Below are 24,609 nucleotides of genomic sequence, written 5' to 3' on the forward strand. Positions count from 1 at the left end.
GAACTTATTGACTGACTTCATGCGTGCTCATGTCTCTTATAGATTGAGAACTCTTGAGATCTCTCCCGACGGTTATCATTGCCCCGGCCTGCAGTAGGTCAGGTTCCGAACCGAAAGTATCATTTTTACATTGAGGCGTGGCAGGAGTGGTACCTATATGGCTAATCGAGTTCTATTAAGTACGTGGAAGGTGGATTTTCCCGTGACCATTGATGATGGATGGAGAGGTTCCGGTCTGTGTTTGATTGGGAAAACACTCACGCGTGGCGTAGCAGGCGTGCAGTTAGAAAGAGAGAGAAGCAAAAGTGCGATACGAATAAGAGAGACAAATGTCACGGCAAAATTGTCCATTTTGACCTAAAAGGTTCATACACTTTACTTGTGTTTGTGTTTCACAAGTTGGAACGTATATTTGAGAACGGGCAGGATATGTTAAGCTTAACATATCCTGTTAAGGTGGTAGAAAGGGTTGAAAAAACAAAAGAGAAATATGCCGACGCTGGTTATACTGAGAACCTTCATGAGGAAGAGGTACTCTTTCCCACTGTCATGTACGCTTCAGGGCTCATAACGCATACGTTGTCTCCACAAGCTACTACAGCAACCAGCAAAGAAAACACAACCAATCCAGGTACCACCGCACGAAGGACATGTAGAAGCCTTTTGAACAAACCAGACTGAAAAAAAAGGCTACAATCCTGTAGTCATATCTGAAACAGTGCCGGTATCGTGGCCAGCTTTTGAAAAGAGTTCAGTGACTGTACTCATTAAACCTTCATCAACTCTCAACCCAGCGTGGCATGAAGATTCATATCTTCGACTCAACACATCATTCTCGCTGATGGCAACACCGCGGCTCATCTTCTAGATGCATTGGATTTTTTGCTACACAATAAACAGCATCCCGACCCATCTAACATGAGGCAGTAATAATCCAAAAAGCCAGGAAACGAGAACAGAAAGATGATTTGATTCGTAACAGACCCTCTCTTTACATATCACATGCTATCCCTACAGCCCCGCTGCAGTGGCTCTGGCCATGGACCCTTGCACACAACCACGTAAGTCCGACGAGCCAGAATGCTCTTCTACATGCAGGCAGCCGCGCGGCGGGACGCCTTAGTCAAAGCTGTACCTCAACCACTCGCCGACGGCCCTCAGACTCTCCCACCTGACCGTCTCATCCTTGTCGGCCATGAGCTCCATGACGCGGGCCTTGAGGCCGATCTTCTCGAGCGTGGGGCGCTTCTCGGGCACCTCGCGGATCAGGCAGGCCACGTCGTTGCAGCCGATGGCGAGGACCTGCTTGTCCTGGTCCCACGGCTTGGCCAGGATCTCGGCCAGCTTGCGCGGCAGGTCGGCGTTGCCCTCCTCGACGATGCGCCGCGCGTTCTCGCGCCAGAACGTCGGGTTGCGGTGCGGCGGCGACCACCGCAGGTGGCCCGCGTGCACCTCGGCCGCGTACTGGTCGAACGTCGTCTGCGTCTTGGTGTACTCCTCGAGCATGTCCTTGAGCGCGTTCAGGTCCTCCAGCAGATCTTCATCCGTCAGGTGCCGCGACTGCAGCGTCTGGAGGTGCTGGGGGAGCTTGGCCAGCGTCGCTGCGGGTAGCAGCGAGTCGGGGCGGGCGCTGAAGAGGTTGCGGAGCGTGGAAAGAAGGAGGCGGGTAGTCTTCTCCTTGGGCGATGCACGCAGGAGCTGAGCGTACAGAGTGACAAGGTCGTGCTCCCTACAGATGATCCATAAGTATACAGCATCATAGTAATGGCAGAAGAGCAACTTACTCGTCTAGGCCATCAGCCACAAGCTTGGCTTCAAAGCTCAGCTGCCATATCACAAGAAGAACGTGGTACAGGAGCTGCAGACCGACGCCTCCAGCCAGACCAACGTCTACGTTGCTGCGGATGCTGGCACTTGTGCTCCCATACAAAGTGGAGTCAGTGTCCTTCACGTTGCCTGCTGCCGTTTTGAGGATCTCAACCAGCGGGTTCAGTGTCTCCTTCCTTTGCTTCCAGAACAGCGATCTCGCCTTGGAGGTTCTCAGCAGCGCCGAGTACTCCTGCACCGCAATATCTTGGAGACCGGCATCGGAGCTCTTGGCCAAGGTTGCAAGGTAGGTGTAAAGCTGCGGCAGAGCTTCCTCGACCTGTGCAGACTGCTTGGGATTCGAGACCAGGGACTCGGATATCAAAGCGGTGAGGACTGCCGATGCGAGGAGCGGGATAGGGTCTTCGGGGTTGGTGGACTGCTTCAGTAGCGGCAGGAAAGGTGCGAAGGGCTGAGGGTGCTGCGTCAAGGCGGTGAGGAAGGACGGGATGTCTAAAGGCAGCATATCAGCATCCGAGCAACCAAACACGGTCCGAAAGCCGGCACGAGGGCTCGGGAAGCGGCGCACCCTCTACAAGGTCGCCGGCGAGCACCAGCATGTACTGGATGATGTCCTGACGCTTGCCCTTCTGCGCGGCCTGGAAGATGTCCTGGGCATCGCCGGCACCGAGCAGCAAGGAAACAAAGCTCTGAGAGTCTTGTTCGATGGCCTGCTTGCGCTGCTCTTTCCGGACCTTGTCAATCGACTTGATCTTCTTCAGGTCCTGGTCGGTGATGGTCTTGGCGCGCACGGCGCCCTCCCACGAGATGGGACGAGTGCGGATGTTGTTCTGCAGCGAGAGGATGTAGGTTGGCGGATCGAGCGACATGGCGGCGGCCGTGGTGAGGTGCGGGGCGGAGGTGGTGGTGGACGAGGATGGCAGTTGGTGATGGGCAGCTTGGGTTGGCGTGCAGTTGCCCGCCGGAGCTCCCACGCGCTCGTGCACAATGACGAATCCCTGCAAGAGCTCCCGCGCCCCGGCCACAAATCACCCCTCCTCTCCACAACACCACACCACGCTTTCGAATATCCGCCATGGCTGCTGCTTTCCACCCTGGCAAGCGACTGTCCTTCAATGGCGATCTCTGCACCGTGCGCTATGTCGGCCAGGTGCAAGGCACCAAGGGCGAATGGCTGGGTGTCGAATGGGACGACCCGACGCGTGGGAAGCACGATGGTTCCCATGCTGGCGTGAGGTACTTTGAATGTATGGCTTCCTCACGCTTGCATAAGCCAGTCTGACAGCCTTTTCATCAGGCAGGCCAGAGAAAACACCCGACTGCTGGCTCCTTTGTGCGCCCCAATCGTCCGTCTGATCCGCCGCTGTCCTACGTCGAAGCCCTGAAGCAGAAATACGCCTCCGAGCCCGTCGAAGACCCGAGCGTCTCCAACATTGACATTATTGTAATCGGGAAGGCACCCGAAAATGTCCCGGTGAACTCATCGGGCAAGGTCATCATGATTAGCGGCAAGGAGGCTGAAGAGGTCGGCTTCGACAAGATCCGGAAGAAGCTTGCGAACCTGAAGGAACTTCGCATCGTGCTACTCGACAACATGTGCATGGAGAGGCCGTTCTCCAAGCTTTTGGGAGAAGCTGCCGAGATCACCGTTGACAAGCTCACGGACGTCAAGGATGCGTCTCCCAAGATCCAGGAACTCGACCTCAGCCGGAACCTATTCGAGGAATGGAGGGAAGTTGCGTCGATATGCATCCAGCTCGAGAACTTGAAGCGGCTGAGGGTAGATGGCAACCGACTGAGAGACATCCAACTCGACGGTTGTTTATCGTCCGCTTTCGCTAAAGTCTCGACCCTGAGTCTCGAGGATACCCTGCTTAGCTGGAAAGACGTGGCTAGCATATGCTCCGCATTCCCTAGCTTGACTTCGTTAACCCTCACCAACAACGCCTTCGACAAGCTTGGACAGGCGTCTCTGCCATCAACTATAACTGAGCTCATCCTGGAGAAGAATTACTTCACTTCATTGGATGATCTTCGGTGTTTGACAAAGCTGCCGAATCTTCGATCCTTCAGATTGAAGAACAACTTGATTACCGGGATTCTCAGCCCCAATCCAGCGGACGATGAAGCACTGGTCTTCTCAAGCAGCGTCTCAGAGGTTGATCTTGCGCATAACTCCATCGATAGTTGGGGTTTCATCGACGGCCTCTATTCCGTCTTCCCGGGGCTCACGTCCCTTCGAATCTCCAACAATCCTCTTTACCACGGTCTACATGCCGTTGACGGCAAGCCTTTGACGGCGGATGATGGCTACATGCTGACTATTGCGCGTCTGGGCGGTCTCAAAATCATGAACTTCAGCACGGTAGCTTCCTCCCTCCGAATCATTCTCAGACATGATGGCTGACAGCTGCCGCTAGATATCTGCAAAGGAGCGTCTCAACGCCGAGACATACTACCTTTCCCAAATTGCTGCTGAGCTGGGCAACGCACCTGAGGGCCAGGAATCCAGGGTTATTGCTACACACCGACGATATTCTGAGCTTTGCGCCGAATATGGCGAGCCCACGATTGTCCGTTTGGACGCCAATGCGGTAAAACCCAATTCTCTCGCCGCGCGACTGATCAATTTTACCTTCTATCCCGGAGAATCATTGAAGGCGAAGCTCGAATCCGACGGGAAAGCAGTCGAGGAGTTTAGCGTTGAGCTGCCTCGCAGCTTCACCGTGTACAGCATGCTTGGAGTAGTCGGCAAACGCCTCGAGTTGCCCCCATTGGATCTGCGACTCTTCTGGGAGACGGGAGACTGGGTGCCGGCGGGCGAGGAGGGCGCAGTGGAAGTGGAAGAATGGGACTCGAGCGACGAGGACGAGGGAAAGGCGGGAGAAGGGACGGTGGTTCGAGAGGTCGAATGGGTTGCGGGGACGAAAATGGTGGGGACGTGGGTCGAGGGAATGGAGGCGCGAGTGCGGGTCGAAGTTTGAAGTGGGAATCGTGCTGTTTAGCGATATTTTGGCAGGCGGAGACGGGGTAATGTTGAACACTGAGGTCAAGCAGCGGGAGTGGCGCGCAGCCCTACCGGTCGCAACTCGCACCCGAAGCGGCAAGCGTACCGGAGGTCGGCCGAAGCCAGGGATGACAAAGACGCTTATACAGATTGACGCAGCGTTCATTGGCAGCCACCGCTGCGCCCACTCGTCATCGGCACGCCGAACGCAATTTTTGTTTCGTCGTCACGGCATGCCGACATGTGTCTGCCCCTATGTCATGGCCCCCGAGCCAATGGATCTTGGGCCAAATATTACGCACGACGGCCACGACATGTCGACCGCACGTCCCGCTCAGTCATTTACGGACGAAAGAGCGTGCAGAAGAGCGGCGAGCATGATTGTCGTTCAGCCTCGGCTCTTCGCAGCTCTGCCGCTTTCTGCAGCTCGACCGAAGCTTTGTTGTGGGTACTTGATCGACGAAACTCTTGTAATACCATGGTGCAAGCGTGAAGCGGTGCTGAGGAGCGCCTGCCTCTACGGCGCCCTGGCTCCGATTGGTACGACCGCCTGCAGCATAAGCTCAGCTGCGATGCGGCTGTCTCAGCCCTTCCACCTCCGCCTTGCTCCTGGGCAGCGCGTTGACGACACATTCGCCCACGAGTTCGTGTGGATCCCATTGCATCTTACGTCCGTGCTCCCGCTGTTTCGAGTCCACGCCGCGGCCGTAACCCTTTAGCACGTCTTAGCGGCCGTAGCAACCGTGCAAGAGGCTCGAGGTACGCCTGCCATTTGCTGCTTCTCCCTGCGCAAGCGCGCCCCAGCCGAGCTTCTCAAAATCCGCGCACCCGGCCGACGGTCGTATCATCCACCCCGTGTTTGTTCCTGACTTCGTGGCGTTCGTGTATCTGCACCTCTATCTCTCCGGCTCCCTAATCTATTCGCCTCCCTTTATATAACCCTACGTTAGCTGCCCGACAAAATGCTTTCTTACTTTACTCTAGTAGAGAACTCCTCTCTTTCCAAAAACACCAACACATCAGGCAACATGGCCGAGTCCAACGAGGTTCCCATTCCCCAAGTGCCGGGGCTGCCTATCATTGGGTCAGTACCGCCAACCGCTGTCTGTTGACGAGAAACTGACGAATGCCGTAGCAACATGAATGATTTCGATGCTGCCTACCCTCTTGGCTCCATCATTCACATGGCCGAGACTTACGGTTCGTAGAACACTCTTCGAATCCGATGACTCAGGGCTAACGTAGACTCCAGGCTCCATCTTCAGATACGTCCTTGCTGGCCAACCACGCATTGTCGTGAGCAGCCAAGCATTGGTCAACGAGGTCTGTGATGAGAAACGATTCATGAAGAAGGTGGCAGCAGGCCTGGAGCAGGTCCGCAACGGCATTCACGATGGCCTTTTCACCGCCTACGGCCCGCAGGAGAGGAATTGGGGCATTGCTCACCGCATTCTCATCCCGGCTTTTGGCCCGCTCTCGATCCGCGGAATGTTCGACGAGATGCACGACATCGCAAGCCAGCTGGTCATGAAGTTCGCGAGGCACGGACCCAACCACCTGATCGAGGTCACCGAGGACTTCACAAGGCTGACCCTGGATACCCTGGCCTTGTGTGCCATGGACTACCGCTTCAACTCTTTCTATTCTTCAGAGATGCACCCCTTCGTCCAAGCCATGGTGGACTTCCTCATCGAGTCTGGCAACAGGTCAAGAAGACCAGCTATTGCCCAATCTTTCTACCGTGCCGCTCAGTACAAGTACGACGCCGACATCTCCATTCTCCAAAAGACTGGTCAGGAAGTCATCGATGCACGGAGAAAGAACCCGACTGAGAAGAAGGATCTGTTGAACTACATGCTTGATGGCCGCGATCCCAAGACTGGAGAAGGCCTCAGCGATGGAAGCATCATCGACAACATGATCACCTTCCTTATTGCTGGCCACGAGACCACCTCTGGAATGCTCTCCTTTGCCTTCTACTACCTCCTCAAGAACCCCGCGTCTTATGCCAAGGCCCAGCAGGAGGTCGACAGCGTCATTGGCCAAGGTGCCATTACTGTTGAGCACATCTCCAAGCTACCCTACATCAACGCCGTCCTTCGTGAGGCCCTGCGTCTGAACCCCACAGCACCTATGATTACCGTGTCACCAGAGAAGGACGAAGTTATCGGTGGCAAGTACCGCATCCCAGCTGATGAGCCAGTCAATCTCTTGCTTCACACCCTCCACCGCGACCCCAAGGTCTGGGGCGAGGATGCGGAGCAGTGGAACCCGGACAGGATGCTGGACGACAATTTCAACAGGATCCAGAAGGAGTTCCCCAACTGCTGGAAACCTTTCGGTAACGGCATGCGTGCTTGTATTGGCAGGCCTTTCGCCTGGCAGGAGGCAGTCTTGGTTGTAGCCATTCTGCTCCAGAATTTCAACTTCGTTGCCGAGGACCCATCCTACACGCTCAGCTTCAAGCAGTCTCTCACGATCAAGCCCAAGGACTTCCGCATGCGCGCCATCCTGCGCAATGGCCGTAACCCTACCACTCTTGAGCACCAGCTGGCTTCCGGCTCCACCGGAGAGCATGCCACTTCCGAAGCCGCCAAGCCCAACAAGACCGAGGCCAAGGACGGCATTCCCTTCTCCATCTACTATGGCTCCAACACGGGCACCTGTGAGGCGCTTGCTCGCAGACTTGCCAGCGATGCTGCCTCGCGTGGCTTCCGCGTCGCGACTGTCGACTCATTGGATTCCGCCAAGGAGAATCTGCCCAAGGACCAGCCAGTCGCGATCGTGACGGCGTCGTACGAGGGCCAACCAGCTGACAATGCGGCGCACTTTGTTGCCTGGATGGAGGGTCTGAAGGGCAATGAGCTCGAGGGTGTGAACTACACCGTCTTCGGATGTGGTCACCACGATTGGGCTGCTACTTTCCACCGCATCCCCACCCTTGTGGATAGAGTCCTTGAGGAGCGCGGTGCGAAGCGCGTCGCTCCGTTCGGCACGGCTGATGCTGGCGCTGGCGACATCTTTTCTGACTTCGAGAAGTGGGAAGATGAACAGTTCTGGCCGGCGATGAAGGAGAAGTTCAACGCAGCCGGAAACGCTGACGCTCCGCTGTTCGAACAGCTTGAGGTTCAAGTCTCTGCTCCCCGTGCATCTCTTCTGAAGCAGGAAGTCAAGGAGGCACGCGTGGTTGAGACCAAGCTCCTTTCCCACCCTGACGTACCCGAGAAGCGCCATATCGAAATCGAGCTCCCCTCAGACATGACTTACTCGGTTGGCGATTACCTCGCCGTCCTGCCGCTCAACCCCAAGGAGAACGTTGCTCGTGCGATGCGTTATTTCGGTCTTGCTTGGGACAGCATGGTCACCATCTCGGCCGCCGGTCCCACAACCTTGCCTACTGACATGCCTGTGTCGGCGGCCGATCTTTTCGGCGCATACGTCGAGCTCGCACAACCTGCCAGCAAACGTACCGTCACCACCCTCATTGGCGCGACCAAGGATGAGGAAACCATTGCCGCACTCACCAAGCTTGCTGGCGAGGACTTTGATGCTGAAGTCACGGGCAAGCGCCTGTCCGTCCTTGACATTCTTGAGCGCTTCCCCTCCATCACCCTCCCACTTCCCGCCTTCCTCCAGCTCCAGCCGCCGATGCGCGTTCGCCAATACTCCATCTCCTCGTCGCCGCTCTGGAACCCGTCTCGCGTCACGTTGACCTACGCCGTTCTCGACCAGCCGTCGCTCGCGGCGCCCGACAAGCGCCACCACGTCGGCGTCGCCTCCTCGTACCTCGCTCACCTCGAGGCCGGCGACGCCCTGCACGTCAGCATCCGCCCGTCAGCACAGGCCTTCCGCCTGCCCGCCGACCCGGAGGCCACGCCGCTCATCATGGTCGCCGCCGGCTCCGGGCTGGCGCCCTTCCGCGGCTTCGTCCAGGAGCGCGCGGCGCAGATCGCGGCCGGACGCAAGCTGGCGCCCGCGCTGCTCTTTTACGGCTGCCGCGCTCCCGGCAAGGACGACCTGTACAAGGAGCTCTTCGACGAGTGGGAGAGCAGGGGCGTTGTGCAGGTGCGCCGCGCGTACAGCCGCGCAAAGGACCAGAGCGAGGGCTGTGGACACGTCCAGGAGCGCATGTGGATGGACCGCAAGGATGTCGTCGAGCTGTTCGAAGGCGGCGCGAAGGTTTTTGTTTGCGGCAGCAGCGCTGTTGGCCAGGCTGTTAGCAAGGTGTGCTGCGAGATGGCGCTCGAGAGGCAGCAGGAGCTCGGCAAGGATACGAATATGGAGAAGGTGGAGAAGTGGTTCGAGACTATCCGCAACGATCGGTTTGCGACGGATGTGTTTGCTTAGAGGAAGTCGATGGTAGAGAAGGGCAGGGAGTGAGAGGGACAAGCTCTCGTTGATGATGTGTTGGTGGTTTCCATCCGTCTTCCTTTTTTTATTTCTTTTTTCCTTTCACCTTTTTCCGGATGGCCTATTGTCACTCTCTCTGTTCCTACTTTGTTGGAGGAAGAGGACATTCTTTTCACGACTAGATTATAGCGATCATGATTTTCGCTCTTTTATGTGGGTTTAGACATCATTATTTTTAAAAAACACTTTTTAAGACTTGCTTCGATCATCGCAATTGCCTCTTGTGCTTCGCTTGATGAATATGTGTCTTCCTCTGTTTCTTTAACCAGATGGGCTAGTTTGTCGGATCAACATGCGACTGTGAAGAACAGACGTGGGGACTATGCCAGGAGGGTGAAGTCGATAGAACTGAATGATGCAGTCCGATAAGTCACGCCAGCATCTTCAGAAGGATGAGCCGGTACAAAATGGTCGCCATCTACATTTTGCAAGCGAATACCTGACTAAGAAGCTTACTAACTTGGGACACTATCTGATGCGTGTGCATATTTGACTACATGAAAGAAATAGGTGACTCCTTTTCGTCAGTGTTGCCGTGTATCAAGTTATGCATTCGAATAGATAGGTTTCCGGAGGCTTCCGTGTAGATGTCAAACAATTGCAGATCATTGACAGTTATGAGTATTTCATGAAGGGCATTGCATCTCAAACAACATAGCCACAGCACAACGGGATGTACCGCAGCTCCTGTGCACGGAGCATTGGTCATTTTGAAGTCCGCGGCACCGGGCTCCTCGGAACCATTAATGTACGTCTCCATCGCAATCCAAGCCCAAGGGCCATAGGGCTGAGCCCCCTAGCCGACGTCCGTCGCCGTGAGATCTGCCCAAGGCTGCCATGCAGTGTTTCATTATTCACAACCAAAGATTGAGATCTCTTCCAGCGCGTAGGCCAGCAAATATCCAGAGCTAAGGCCGACGGAAGATCGGTTCCAACATCAATATGAAGGAACTCTTGACGACGTCGAGCTTCACTGAGGCGAAATAGTGGGGAAGTGGGGAAAGGGTTAAAGGACGATTGAATGACTCCGGGAGAATGGATCTAATAAATTCGGATAACGAAGCCCGGATCGACCGGAAAAGGAATTATTCTCGAGTGTTGGGATCATCGGGAAAGGACCAGCAACAGGTCTCGGCTTCGCCGGTGAAAAGCGGCTGACGGGACCGGTTGATGAACTGAGTAACTACGGAATTTAAAGTTTCGAAGGATTTCGAAGCAAGCGCTCGAGCAAGGAACGGCCGGACTTATTTTTTTTAATAGACTGTTCATACAAAGCACGTACCATGCATCTCTCTCCAAGCCGTTAAACACAATCGCTATGCAGATCAGAAAAGGAGACACTAAAAAATATATCGCCGCGGCTCAGGCCTCAATAAATCCCCGTAACCGCCGTGATCAGCCCAATAACCAACACCAACACCCAACCCGTCACCGCTGGCGCCAATCCGGCCGGTGCGCCGGATACGTGTGCGATCTCTGGGAAGCCGGTCACATTGACGCCGTCGACCCTGCAGACGACGTCGCATCGCTTCTCCTTCCTCTTCCCCAAGACACTGGCCTCCCTCGCCACGCCACCGGCCCCCATACTCCTCCACAACCAACTCCCTAACCCGCCATCACCGCCGCCGAAGAGCGCCCCGTCCGCCTCCTCCCCCACACCCCTCTTCACTTTCCTCCTCTTCTCATCACCCCCATCCGGCCCCTCAACCGGCCCACTCGTATTAAACACCATCTCGATCCACTGAATCTGCAGCTCCGCGCTGCCACCGACGTCCATGTCGCCGCTCCACTCGCCGCCGTCGGACCACATGTTGAGCACGAGGTACGAGGGGCGGCGGGGCACGCTGTACGTGTTGGTGGCGCGCAGCGCGCCGTCGAGGTACCAGTTGGAGCGGTGGGGCAGCCAGTCGATGCGGTGCTCCTGCCAGTCGCGCCACGACGGCAGCTGCGCCACCTTCAGCGACGCCTGCGGCACCTCGTTGCCGTCGCTGCCGACGGCGGGCTGGTTCGTGTAGCTAAGGAGAGAGACGTTGGTTAGGGTTCGTAATTCGAAGGGGTGAGGTGAGGTGAGGGGGGCAAAGGGGTAGGGGGGATGATAAATATGGGATGAGGGTAGATCATTTTTCTCGTACTCACCGAATCACGGCTTCGGGATCGTCGGTCAGGATCTCGATGTCGCTCTCGTTGTCGTCGTCGTAGAAGGTGAAGAAGCCGGCCACGGCGCCCGGATCGCCGACGACGCGGGCCCGCATGCGCAGCGACGCGTGCATCAGGTTCTTCTGCAGGTTCTCCACCTCGGCCGCCGACTGGAAGTCGTCGAGCCGCACGGTGCGCAGCGACAGGTACGTCGGGTACTCGATGTCATCGTTGCCCGTGTCGCTGCCGTTGGTTTGCGCTGTTTCGTGTGGTAGCGTCCGGTGTCAGCCCTTATGCAAAGACCTACTCATCTTCCTTCCCGAACGAGAAAGGACGCAAAAGAAAGGATACCGAACGTGGTTAGGGGATGAAGCTAGTGGCCCAAGCAAAAAAAGAGAGAAGAAAATACGAGAGGAGAGCAATAATGATACTAAAAAGAAAACAAAAAAGGAGAGAGAGAGAGAGAGCTTACAGATGTACACATTCCGCGGACTGTTCTGCATGCGCACGGGGAAATCGTCCGTCGCCTCCTTACCCCAGTTCTGGATGCCCCAATCCCGGTTCCACGCCGAGCCGTTGAGGTACGCCGCGTCCGCATCCGTCACCGTCTCCATCCCTTCGTCCTCGTCGTCCGTCACCGGGTCGGGAGCGCCGCCGGCGTACTGGTCCGCCGACGTCGCCAGCGCCCGGAAGTCCCAGAACCGGTGGTACGTGAAGTAGTACGGCGCGCTGTCCGACATGTCGCTCTCCGTGTTCGAGTCGAGCGTGTAGCACGTGCAGTTGGCCGAGTTGTCCTTGAGGACCGGCTGGTCGTCGTCGTCGTCATCGTCATCGTCGGCGCGGGCCACGCCGAGGATGCGTGCAGAGAGGAGGAGAAGAGACAGGAGGTGGAGAGAGGAGCGGGGTGTGGGGAATGGCCGGGAGATCCACATGGCACGAGCGGGAAGCGGTGTTGATGTGTGGTTTGACCTCTTGCTCCACCGATTACGTGCTGTCCCAGAGATGCGGAAATGTTCAAGAAATTGCAAGAATAGACGAAAGCCAAAAAGCGTAAAAGGCAGAAAAAAGATTAAAGAAAAACCAGGAAGAAGCAAAACCTTCCAACGTTGGTGAGCCGAGGCTGCCGCGTGCGGAGAACCGTATGGCGAAATGTGAGCGTAGCAAAGACCAGAAAGTATCCAGGAATCCCAGACAGCGCTGTCAGGCGGTTATAACGACGGCGACGCTCAGACGGTGCGGGTACATCTTCCGCGTGGCGCGCTCGAGCTGGCGCGACGATGGGGTAAAAGAAGGACAGGCGTTTGAGTTGACAGGATGGCGAGACAGCAAAAGCGCTGCCTTGGGCTCGTATTGCACCCTGCGCCCCCATTGCAACCGCCCGTACCTGGCGATCGCGTGCCCGTTCTAGACCCAAACGGGCGCCAGCTCACAATGCAGCCGCTCCACCGAGCGCCACCAGGCCTTCTGCTGCAGCTAAGCCTATATATAACCTTTCCAAGCCTGCCCCATCTGGCAACAGATGCGGACTGGGGTCGTTTCATCACCCCATCTTTCGCATCGCCGCGCCGGCTGCTCGGCATCCATCTCAGGGTCCACTTTGTGAAACAAGGAAAAAGTATATCGATAGACTGAATCTACAGGGGGAGATCGTGACCAGATTGACTTGCGGCCGTGAGCCAAGCTGTCGGTTGGGCTATGTATATGTACAGTGTGTGCCATTGTATACAGTATCCTGTCCCGTCGTATCAACCGACTATATCAGGGCCCGAGGCCAGTGCTAAATAAAAAGAGGAAAGTTGCCCGGTGGCGGCGTGAGTTCGCGTGTCGGAGCACAGCGATGGTGGTTTAAAAACGATAGTGAACGAAAAAGCGGTTAACATTTCGAAGTCGTCCTGTTGTATTTACAACTGGCGCCCCTGGTAATGTCGCTGTCCGCTCCCGCGCGGCAGTGCCTAGCCCGCATGAGAAGAAGAAAAGTGCTGAGGGTGTTGCGAAACGAGAGTCCGGAGCTCGTGAAAGCTCCATGTGCGGCCATGAGTTCAGACAGCCAAGAGTAGCGCGTGAGAGGAAGATTCCGTCCACAAAAAGGAAAAAAGAGACAAAACAGATAAAAGCGTACTATGGCCAAATAAACACGACTCCGTCATGGCAAGTTGGCGGGTGCGAGAAATGAGAAAAAAAGAAAACAGAACTCCTGGGAGCTGTGAGAAAAAAAATAAAAGGAAAAAAGACCACCCGGAGAAACCAGAATTGCTAACGTGATTGGGTATTTACTTCATCTCTTCTCCACATCTTCCGCCTCCTCTTACTTTACTTTTCATTCGGTATTTTCCTCGCACTCGAACCAGCTTTCGCCAATTCGATCCTCCTCCACATCATCCAACACGCCAGCCTCGCGCAGCTTTTCGTTCAGCTGCTCTTGGAGCGTCTTCGCCTGCTCTTGGTCCATCGACTCGCGCTTGACCTTTTCAACCAATGACAGGCCGGCCGGACGACGTCCGTCGAATATTGTGCGCATACTTAGAGACCGGCGCGATGTGATGATGGATCTCCTCTTTTCCGGTGTTGTTGTCACGAAAGTCACGAAATGAATCCCGGGAGTCCCGAAAGGACTCCCGGTTTTCAAAAGATTCATCGTCCGCCTCCACTATTTTGGTAGGAACGTCAGGGACGTCCTCGTTTCTGTATTGTTGCAGGCTGCGCCTGTCCGGGGTCGTCGCCGCCGACGCCATCGACATCGACGTGCTTGACCTGTTGTGCACGAGATCCGGCGTAGGCGGGATGCTCGAGTGCCTGTTGCTGGGGCGCAGGTAGCTGGACTCCTCGTCCCCCATCTCGCTGCCGTTGGTCGTGGTATCGCCATGGCCGTCGACAGTGCCATCCTCAGAACCAGTAAGAGACTTCTGGCGGCTGTGGCCGCTGAGCTCCTCACTGTCGGCAGCCTGTGCCATGTGCAGGCCCTGGACCGCAGCCTCGCACTGCTCCGAGATGTTCTTGATGATGTACGCAATGGCGTCAGTCTTGTCGCGCAAGTGCCTGTCGGCAACATCTGCCATGCTGAGGGTCGAGAGACGCTTGTTAGCGGTCGGAGTGCTCCTGTCCATTTCGGCTTGGCCGTAGCGGCTGATGCGGCGGGACGCGCGCGAAGAAGCCCGCGAGTCGACGGCCCGGATGGTGCCGGTATCGGAACCATCCTTCTCGGACTTGTCGTTCTCATCCAGCTCCTCGCGCGCGTCCTCAAACCCCGCCTCAATGTAATCGCTGATTTCAGGGTCCGACGTGAGCGACTTGACAATGTGCTGCATGTGGTGAGATTGGCCGTCGATGAGCGCGCGCAGGTGCAACACAACGCGCTGAGCCTCGTCTCTCTGGCGCATGAGCTTGGAGTTGTCCGCCTCGAGCGCCTGGAGCTCCTTTCGGTTGCGCTTTCTCTCGCGCTCGAGCTCCTCGGCAATCTCCTGCTGCAGAACAAGAGCCTCAAGCGCATCGTCACGTTGCTTCTCGGTACCAGAAAGGCGGACGGTGAGCCTGGCGGCATCGTCCTTCTGCTGGTCGATGAGATTCGTAAGGCGGCGGTTCTCGCGCTTGTGGTTCTCGATCTTGACCTTGAGCTCCGACGTCTCCTTGGTGAGCTGCTCAGCGAAAGTCTGGAACTTGAGGAACTGTTGCTTCCAGCTCTCAAGCTCTTCGACAAGGAAGTTGTTCCTCTTGGACACCTTGGACAGCTCCGTGTCCATTCTGCCCTTGAGGTTGATGAAATCCTGCCATGCTTCCATGGCATCACGCGAGTACTGGTTGCGCTCGCGGACGATCTCATTGAGATGTCTCATCGACACCTTGGTCATCAAGGGCTTCTTCTGCGAACCGCCGAAGATGGCCTTGACGCCGGTGTTGCGTCCCTTAATCTGCCGGTTAGATCCAATCTTGGATTTGGCAAACGCGTGACTTACTAATTTCTCGCACATGTGGTCCAGGACGCCCATGACGGCGTCCTGGTTCCACCACTCGGGGTCCTGGATGCTCTCGACCTCACCGCGCATGACAATGATCTGACCGGCAGGCACGAGCTTACCGCCTCCGTAGGCGGAGCGCAGGTGCTGCGGAACGCCAGATGGCGCCACCTCACCACTCAGAGCCTGGGTCAGGCGATTGATCATCTTAGTCCTCTGACCCTGGGTCAGAGTGCTGGGAGGGTTCGAGGTAAGGACAAAGTTGCGGTCCAGATCGATGACCAGGGCGTCATTCGGAGCGGTAAAGAGAGTGCGGCACTCGGCAGTGACACCCAGAATGTACGGACCAGGCTCCTCGACCAAGCTCCTCGCGTGACGGGCGTGGACAACGGGGACGTACAAGCCGCTCCACTCGTAAACACGGACCATGTAGCGAATCGTCTCGGCAGCGACAGTGAGCATGGCGGGATAGTGGCTGACAAAGATAATGCGCCTGGTCGGCGAAACAGCGGCTTCAACCACGCCAACGATGTTCGGGATGGACAGACACGTGAAGAGGGGCCACATGGCGAAGTTCTGGAAGCCAGTCGGGGAAGAAGGGAATTGGTAGCAAAGGGCGTAATCCTTCATGTCAATACGGACGAGATCGTTAAGCCTGGGCGCGGGGAAGCTCAGAATGCGCGAAACCTCCTCGGCGTGGAAGAGGTTGGTGGCCTTGTTCCAGTGGATCCACATGCCGCGGAGGTAGTCGCCGAGAAGGTTGTAAAGCGGATATCTCGAAAGGAAGCTCAGGCAGTAGGGAATCCAGTAAGTCTCATCGGGAGAGTCGTAGAAGTCATTCTCAGTCCTCTTGCGCAGCTCGCGGATCGTCTCGGCCCTCTTCTCGTCGGCGCGGGACCAGACGCGAAGAGCAATACCGTAGAGAGTGTGGGACGAGTCCTGCTGGAGAACGAAGGAGTGGTGAACGCAGTGTGGCTGCTGCTTGCCGGTGCAGATTTCGACATCGTGGGGGAAGCAAGCCTGTCAGAGCTTGTTAGTGCCTCAACGCCGTTTTCTCAGGTTCGAAGTCCAACTTACGCGCATAGCTGCGTGCAGCGACCTAGCGATCTCGTTATCCTGTTCAAGCCTGGGGCTGCTTCCAAGGATCTCGGGAAGCCAGAACTGGCTGACGGCACCCTTCATGTGCTGGATTTTCCCCTGGGGCGGCTGCGGCGCCTTGACCCATTGCGAGGGCTCGCGGCCAACGCCGCACACCATGTACGCATGGGTGAGGGTCTTGGGAGTGCGCTGGCCGGGCTTGACGTTGAGCTGCGATGGGAGCGGCTGGGTGATCCTGGAATGCAGCGACGAGGTCCGGCTCGGGATGAACAGGCTGTTCTCACCCTGGGCGGTCGAGGGACGGTCGGCATCCCGCGTGCGAGGACGCAGGCTCAGCGAAGGCGCCATGGTGGGAGCTGGAGGGGCGGTTGGGCGAGCAGATGGCTAATTGAGCAGGCCCGGAGGCGCGCTCGAAGATATCAGAGGCAGCGGCGCGATGCGGCTAGCTGGAGAGCGCTTGCCAGCAGGGCGCGGTCGCTCGACGTGGCGTGGTCAAGCAATTGGAGGGACCGGACTCCTTTGGCTGGTTGGAGGCTGCGAGGGACGGAAGCAGAAGAGTGGAGGGGAGGCGTGGGAATATTGGGACGAAGAGCTGTGGTACGCGGACGGGGGTACGCTGGGCTCGCTCCTAATGGCCGGCGCGGGCAGCGCTAGGCAGGATGGACATGTATCGCGGAGACTCGCCTCTGGAAGTGAAATTGAGACGTGAGCGGCTAAGACCCCGGGCTGGCGTTGCGCGTGCATGGGCGCGGCAGGGGGTGGAACAGCTTCCTCCCGCGCGACTGTGAGGCGCCCGGGCGCTCTCCACTTGCTCGCGCCTCGCAGCGTGGTAGCTCAGCGGAGAAGAGTCAGCGGCCGCGACTCAGCGCCGGCAGTCGCGCTGGCAATGAGCCGACGCGCCGTCTCCGCCATGCCATCATCTCCGCCACTCACCCGCCGCGAGAGCGCACGCTGTCCCCTGCGGCCGGCTCGCGCATTGCGCATGGTACATCAGCGATCCATTAATTCCGTCGCGCTCAGTCGACACCCTCTGCGCGAGTGCGCCGCCCTAGCGCAGCGACGATGGCCGTTAGTGCCGGGGTTGCAGTGCCCAATGGAGTTGCCATGTGCTGCTTCTGGTCGGGCCTGTGCCCCTGATGCGCGCCTGGCATCAGCTCACTGCTTTGGGGCCGAGCTGCTGGCGTGGCTGGGTCTGGAGTGCCAGATTGATGAGAAACGGCTGTTCTGCAGGCTGGCTGACCTGGTGAAACGGGCCCTGTCCGCGCCGCCGGGTCCAAAAGTGATAGCTCTCTGCCATTGCGTGCATAGCCAGGCCGGCGACGGGGATATGCATGCGGCGCGCAGGCCGGCCTCCACACGAAGCGCTGCGATCCAGCGAGCGCGCCGGAGGCTGCAGCCGCTGGATCAGCAGCACAAGCGCTAGCTGGCGTGGAGACCCTGGCCCATTGGAAGTCCGACGCCGTCTCCGCTGCAAACTCTACACTCGTCATCGCCCTTCAAGCTTAAGCTTCACCTAGCTTGATTGCACTTCGCGACTCCTCCTCCCGTGGGAGCTTCTGATCTGCCCGGCCCGCGGCGTCTCCTGTCGCGCCTCCCGCCCCAGCGCAAATCTCTGCCGCGCAAATCGCCTCTGCCCCGGCAGCTCACCCAGCCTCAGCGCACGCGTAGCCATGGCCGACGACCCCCTCCTCAGCGACCTGTGCGGCGTCTGGTAAGCCCCAGACTGCAATCTTGGCGCCCAAATTCCCCAATCTCGCAAGAGATGATCGGTCGTGTCACATAGAGAGCACTGCTGACACTGCGCCTGTGTGTGTCCAGCAACCGCAACCCCCCAAAATACCGCTGCCCCCGAGACTCCGTGCGCACATGCTCCCTTCCGTGCTACAAACGCCACCAGCAGTGGGCCCAGTGCAATGGGAAGAGAGACGCCGCCTCCTTCGTCAAGCGTAGCGATCTTGCGACCCCCCGCGGCATCGATCACGACTACAACTTCCTGACGAGCATTGAGCGCGGACTGCAGCGTGCCGACGACGACGCCGAGGCGCGCGGCCATGAGAATAAGAAGTACGAGCAAAATCAGGCCAAGCTGCAGCGCTACCTGCAGAGCAACCGCATTATTGTGGACCGAGCGCCCATTGGCATGACCAGACAGAAGACGAACCGCACGCGGATGACCAAGTATGAAGCCCCTGTCTTCCAGAACACTGGCATCGGAACTTCCCCGCTGACACCCCTGTTAGAGGTGGACATGTTCGCTGGTGCGTCGAGTGGCTGCAGGAAGACGATTGCCGGGATCTGCAGGAAGCCGACGCTGACCAGTCGTTAACCGACCTGTATGCCATGCACTTGACCGAGCGATCCCGCAAGAGGAAGCGCACGGAACAACACAGCGACGGCCTCCAGAATCCTCCGAAACAAAAGAAAGAGGAGAGTGTCTCGATCCAGGCAGTTAAAAGCCACCAAACTTCCGTTTTGGGACAGCCTGCCTCTGAGCCTGCTTCTGACGATACACAAGCAGTGCCAACCGATGTCAGCGCCTCGGCCGAGCAGTCGAAGCAAGATTCCCACTCGGCTCAACCAGCGCCAGAGGTGTCCACAGCAGCAGACAATAAGCACAATGACCAAAACCCGCAGGCTCACACACCACTCTTCTCCTTCTATCTCCTCAAACCGCATACACCCTCCTCTCTGCCCCGCGTCTTGATTCCCCTTGATCCGAGCTCCACTCTCACAGAGGCGCTTTCCACACAGGTAGTTCTCGAGTATCCCACCATCAAGGTGGTACCGCGCCAAGCCGCCGATGCCGCGCTCCCCGAAGGTTTCATGCTCGAAGAAGATTACATTCGGCAGACCAAGCAGGATGTGCAAGAGCTTGAAGAGCTTATCGGGCCGGACGGGCAAGTGATGACAGCTGCAAAGGTCCGAAGGGACAATGAACCTGGCATTGGAAGCAGTGGTGCCGGAGACGACGGGCCAGTCGATGACCAAAAGCTGCTCGAAGTCCTGACGAGGGACCTGAACGCGCGTAAGTGAGTTGCCGATAGGCGCCATATCTGACCAATTATAAGTCGAACGACAAAAGCCGCATGGACGGCTCAGTCTCTAGGGTGGCCTGACCGCCTTTATGTGTGGCGTCCATCTATAGCGGTTTGTGTCAGAAGAATATTCTCGTGCATGGCCGACGAGAAACAGGTCGTTTGATGGACCCTCCAATTGGCAAGAAGGGTAGGAGACGCGATCCTTTTAGGCCCACTTCGGCTCTGAGACACGGGGAAGGCAAACCTTAATTCGAAAAAATCCCCGTAGACTGATGTGGACATCGGCGCTCTTACCAGGAGGTGGCCACCCTGGACTGGGGCCTCTTGCGACAGCATTGCTCAATCGACGCATGGGTGGTGCAAAGAGGAAGATACTCCGATCCGTCACTATTTTTTCTATCTACCTGGCGGCCCGATCGGCCTCGTTTCGCCCCGCTTCGCCACTGTCTTGTAAGCGAGGAGCCGACTGGCAGGATTTCACCCTCGCGTATGTCGGGATGGTACGTGATAGTGGAGGAAGGAGTACCTTGTCTCGATAAGCGAAGGAGCCCGCCGTTACGCGTCAAACGCTTCGTACGCCAGGGCCAATTGCGACGTGCCGCATTTAGAATACATAGTATGGTCCGTCCCCAGTCCTGGAATAGGAGTGAAGAGGTGGCGTTTTGCGATGGGGCGGAAATACCTATCTCCAATAAATCCGGACTGTACGTGAAGATAGCAGGTTTATCACGACAATTGGCCGGGACCCGTTGGTTTCAGCGAGCCAGACTGAAGTTGCAGCTGACATGGCTACTCCTTGCCTCAGATTGCCCTTCTTCACGCTCCTTTTCCCACTTACGTGCGGACTTGGCTGCCTTTTGATTGGGACCCCGCGGCCACGTATTTTTCTCAGCCGTGTTTGACCACTCCCCAACGACAAATTTTCAGCCGCTCGCCGATGACACTCAATATACATGTAGTAGGAAAGAAGCAACGGGCGTAGCAAGCTGCGCATATACTGGAAGATCAGCAGCAGCAGCACTTACTCTTGGCTTGCATCTGCAGCAAGGAGGGACCTGTCTGTCTTGATGACGCCTTGATGATGTTCCTTCTCCCGCCCCTCCTCTGTCCCTGCATTGTACAGGCGCATCTACAAACAAGATTCTGACCGTGCCGCCACATCAGTCGTACCCAGAGCGCCACCCGCGCCAAAGGATCGGAGCTTTGAAAGGAAGCTGACGCTGAAACAACAAGCAGTACCACAAAAAGAAAGAAGCTTACTGATCCGCTTCGGCTCCTCACCCGATTGCCCCGTACCTGGCATCACAGCAATCATTGGCTCAGATGAAAGGAGCTCATCCTGGGAGCAGCTGTTCGTAATCATATAAACTCAACAAGATCTACTGTAGGAGCAGTGCGATGTGTCATTCGAGCAAGATCCGACAGGAAGGTTTAAGGAAGCATCTCGCTAAATACAATAGGAGGGGTTGGCCGCGGCTGAGGGCGTGGGGGGCTTATCTGTCACACCGAGACTGGATGTGCTCACAGATTCCGCCCGAAGGCTTTCCTGCTTGTGAGCCTCCGGAGAATGGATCGGTGCCTCGGCGTACGGCTGCTCCGCAGAATATGCACATCTCAGCCAGAGCGTGTTCCGGCGGCAACTCGTCCATTCGGCCACTCCGACCGACAACATGCAAGCCATTGCTTCACTTGTGCTATGGAGGCTACTCTACCCTGCAGCCAGCCCCTCAACACCCCGGCATGGAACTTTATGCACCTTTGTTCACGTCAACACATCCCGACCCCTCGCATATTGGTCAGCACTAACCTGCCCCTCCCGCGACCCTTCCCGCCCACTCTGCGTCAACGACGTTGTCGCCTTCCCCAACCATTATGTCCTCCCACACCCTACCAAGATCCCAGCAGCGTGACTAGCCGACTGGTGGAGCCGCGACGATGGTTCATCCGACCGATTCATCCGCCTTCGCAGCGCTCAGGTACGCCGTTGTCGGAGATGATCCCTCTTTGTCCTCACATGTTCCTAATTCCTCTGCAATTCATTACTACAAATGTAGTTTTCAATGTGATCGGTGCCAATAGCCGGCAGCACTCGGTATATTTGCATCGACTAAATCAGTTAAAATAGATGCAAGAGGCACGAAGACCGATGTCCTACATCATCAGGTGCGCGTGCCAGTGAAGACAACCAATAACAGCGCTCGTACAACACGACAGTACCAAACTAGCACCCTCCGGCAGGCCGCCTGAAGGCTGGCGTAGTAGTGTACACCATCAGCCTTCCTTTACTGCTACTTCTCTGTGACCGGCTCACATAACGGACTTGCGAATACTATGTTCAACCAGGTACCCATGCCTAACCATCTCTGACATCTAGTTGGCGGACCAAAGAAACGGCAACGGCGGTGTTTGCGGGGACATCCCTTCTAACAGCTTGCCACTGCACGAACCCCCTTCAGCCCCGGCTATTTCAACGTACTCTCTACTTTAATCGCAGCCTCATCTCGGCCCTACTTCGATCGCCCAATACCCATCTCGGCCGTTACTCGGAACGCTCCTTACGTATTCACCCCATCTCCTTCTAACATGGCGGGAAATTCATTCATCCATGACGAGATCTTTCCGGAGGATCTATCGGGAGGATCAGAGTCGGAACCAGACATGCTTCCATCGGTCCCGCTTCGGCAGCCACCAAGAAGCCATACGTAAAGAATTCCACAAATGCTACCACACAGCACCGAGAACGGTGGCCATTTTTGCCGCTCAACAAACCAGCCGCAGCCTACCATCTTCTACGGTACCATAATATCATTTCGCCAACATCGACACGAATGCAGCGCGTGACGAGGCCACGACGATCGTCAAATTTTTTTTTACATGCAGTAGTAGTCATGACCAAGCCAACGCCTGACGCCGCCGACACCATTGACGCCGACGGCGGCACGGCACGGCACGGCGATTCCACCAAATCCATAGCGCGCCGTCGATCAAGCCGTTGGTCGACGGGGCTGAGAGGATCTCGCTTCTCTGCGATCGGGTACCGGAACAACAATTCGAGACGACTAGGCAAGAGTAGGCGACCCCCATAGCGCTTACACGTCCTCTTGTCTAATCGGGGTACCCTAACGGCTGCCCTAAACTCTGAGGAAGGAAGGGATGGAAGTCACTGCTATTGTTAGACATGAATCATGTACATCGGCTCGCCCGAGCAGTTGCTAGTCGTTTTATTATCTCTTTGTTCCGACGTCAACCACGTTGTATTTGCTGTCAACAGTGAGGGTTTCCATGGTGTAAGCGCACCACCAGTTTCAACGTCTAGACCCTGGCCGAGAATCACATGTCCAATACCAAGACCCAATACATTGCGGGACCGATCTGGTGAGAGAAGGCGTGATTCGCATCCATCATGTGCGAATAGTCCCTGTTTCTGCTACTCGGCGATCTCTTAGCAGTTACACAGGCACATGTAGTTTATCATCCACCCCCTGTCATTATCGTTAGGGCTATGGGTAGCGGGGCCGATTGAACCCTGCCTCTTCACAGGGCAGAGCAGGGATGGACAACCTGCTTCTGCGTTATCTGTTAGCCATTTGCGGTATGCCGAGCGCCCAACCACCACGCACTCTTCTCTTCTATCATTATTATCAATCACACCCTATTACCTACACGAGAAGGGGGACCGTAGCTGTTTTATCTTTCTCGTTTGAGACGACCGGGGGAGCAGGCCGGGGACCAAGTCAGTGGCTTGCCGCCACGCGATCGTATTCCGGAGCGGTGGGTGAAGCGTGTGCATGGACGCGGCTACGGCCGTGGGGAAAAACCCGGTGGCGGTGATATGGCGTACGTACATCTGTTCATTTTGGCCCCGTATACCGGAGGCATCTCCTCTTCAACGAGAATGCGCGGACGAGCGGACGGGACGGAGGCGCCCCCCCGCCACGCGTTTATCGTCTACCCAACCGGAGCGGAGAGTATGTCTATATGCGGATGTATGTATGTAGTCGTCATGCAATAGCGAAGGAACTCTTCACATGAACTCTTTCACATACGCAATGGCTTCCCCCTCCCAACGGCGGGTAAAACGCTTCCTACAATCCATCGGCCATGGCCGCTCCTGGATGAAAGGAGGTGCCGACAAGCTCACGAGTCGTGCTACGCTGCAGCCGGGACAATGAGTTGTGTGATGACCTGATTATTTAGCCAAGCGCGCTATACACCAAGTCATGCAATAGCGGCATCAAAACCTCACCACGACGGTAATGACCTTCATGAAAGGCACAAGAGCGTCGAAGAAGATCACGCGCGCAACGACGACAAGCGAACTACTAGTCAGGCACACGCACGCCGAAACCAGTCGGATTCTGTGGGTATTTGTGGGGTGATTTAGGAGTGCGGAGTCAAACATGCAAGGGACGCGACGCGCCGATCGTCTTATAGCTATAGCTGTCTCTACTATACATCATCTCGCCATGCATGACGGGACGTCTATCGCAGTAGTTCCGACGTGAATGAGATTAAAGAGTGCGAATCAGTGTCAATAGTACACACGCACGACATATCGAGCAAGGGAGGAGGAATTCAACGACAGCAAGGATCGCCTGCATTATCTTCGTTGTAAAAAAAAAAAAAAAAACGAGGGCAACTACCACTATCTAAGGTGCTCGAGGGGTATGTAGCAAGACGGACACGCAGCAGGGAACAAAAAACAAAAAAGGGAAAGCTAGCGATCAGCAATATGCAACGCAAGAGCATAGCAGGCAGCGGGCAATACTCTAGCAGGGTCTGAAGTGTTGGGTACGCTCCAGAATCGATCGTTGCGGGGCAAAACAAGAGAACCAATGGGAGCAATTAAGCAAAGCAGACAAGTCCAAAAGCAAATCAAACCATCGCAAGCCTCCTAAACAAAAAAGCCCAAATCGTTCCCTCTCTCCCACACATTCTCGACCTGTGCGTCTGCCGTTTCAAGAAGAATTTCTTGGGGGGTATTTCTCTCTTCTCTGAAATGAGTGACAGGACACAAAGGAAATGTTCCGCGAAGGACTCTCGATCCAGACCGCCAGTTCAACTAATCCAAAAAACAAAGCCATCTCATCCACACTAGAGCCCTGCGGGTCTAGTAGAATAGGAGGGGATACCGGAAATAGAG

General features: G+C 56.4%; 6 protein-coding genes across 6 annotated transcripts; 3 read left to right on the forward strand and 3 right to left on the reverse strand.

The window, feature by feature from the left end:
- Positions 1-1,119: 1,119 nt before the first annotated feature.
- On the reverse strand, positions 1,120-2,696 carry LTHEOB_3078 (Vacuolar ATP synthase subunit h; the record flags this gene model as incomplete). The annotated part of the gene is made up of 3 exons (XM_035511961.1): positions 1,120-1,729; positions 1,785-2,319; positions 2,396-2,696. The coding sequence occupies 3 exons, from the start codon at positions 2,694-2,696 to the stop codon at positions 1,120-1,122; spliced, it is 1,446 nt and encodes a 481-aa protein (XP_035362971.1).
- Positions 2,697-2,902: 206 nt separating this feature from the next.
- LTHEOB_3079 (Tubulin-specific chaperone e) lies at positions 2,903-4,811 on the forward strand (the record flags this gene model as incomplete). Its single annotated transcript, XM_035511962.1, has 3 exons — positions 2,903-3,074; positions 3,129-4,192; positions 4,248-4,811. 3 exons carry the CDS (start codon positions 2,903-2,905, stop codon positions 4,809-4,811), a joined length of 1,800 nt encoding a protein of 599 aa, XP_035362972.1.
- A 1,051-nt stretch (positions 4,812-5,862) lies between these two features.
- LTHEOB_3080 (Cytochrome p450) lies at positions 5,863-9,181 on the forward strand (the record flags this gene model as incomplete). Its single annotated transcript, XM_035511964.1, has 3 exons — positions 5,863-5,918; positions 5,970-6,034; positions 6,087-9,181. The coding sequence occupies 3 exons, from the start codon at positions 5,863-5,865 to the stop codon at positions 9,179-9,181; spliced, it is 3,216 nt and encodes a 1,071-aa protein (XP_035362973.1).
- Positions 9,182-10,613: 1,432 nt separating this feature from the next.
- Positions 10,614-12,312, reverse strand: LTHEOB_3081 (Xylanase 3 protein; the record flags this gene model as incomplete). Its single annotated transcript, XM_035511965.1, has 3 exons — positions 10,614-11,259; positions 11,381-11,639; positions 11,853-12,312. 3 exons carry the CDS (start codon positions 12,310-12,312, stop codon positions 10,614-10,616), a joined length of 1,365 nt encoding a protein of 454 aa, XP_035362974.1.
- Positions 12,313-13,848: 1,536 nt separating this feature from the next.
- LTHEOB_3082 (Denn domain-containing protein) lies at positions 13,849-16,776 on the reverse strand (the record flags this gene model as incomplete). Its single annotated transcript, XM_035511966.1, has 3 exons — positions 13,849-15,279; positions 15,331-16,350; positions 16,408-16,776. The coding sequence occupies 3 exons, from the start codon at positions 16,774-16,776 to the stop codon at positions 13,849-13,851; spliced, it is 2,820 nt and encodes a 939-aa protein (XP_035362975.1).
- A 1,322-nt stretch (positions 16,777-18,098) lies between these two features.
- LTHEOB_3083 (Hit finger domain protein) lies at positions 18,099-19,461 on the forward strand (the record flags this gene model as incomplete). Its single annotated transcript, XM_035511967.1, has 3 exons — positions 18,099-18,139; positions 18,247-18,606; positions 18,669-19,461. 3 exons carry the CDS (start codon positions 18,099-18,101, stop codon positions 19,459-19,461), a joined length of 1,194 nt encoding a protein of 397 aa, XP_035362976.1.
- Positions 19,462-24,609: the final 5,148 nt, after the last annotated feature.

This window comes from Lasiodiplodia theobromae, assembly GCF_012971845.1.
Source record: "Lasiodiplodia theobromae strain AM2As chromosome Unknown scaffold_8, whole genome shotgun sequence".
NCBI classification, from domain to species: Eukaryota; Fungi; Ascomycota; class Dothideomycetes; order Botryosphaeriales; family Botryosphaeriaceae; genus Lasiodiplodia; species Lasiodiplodia theobromae.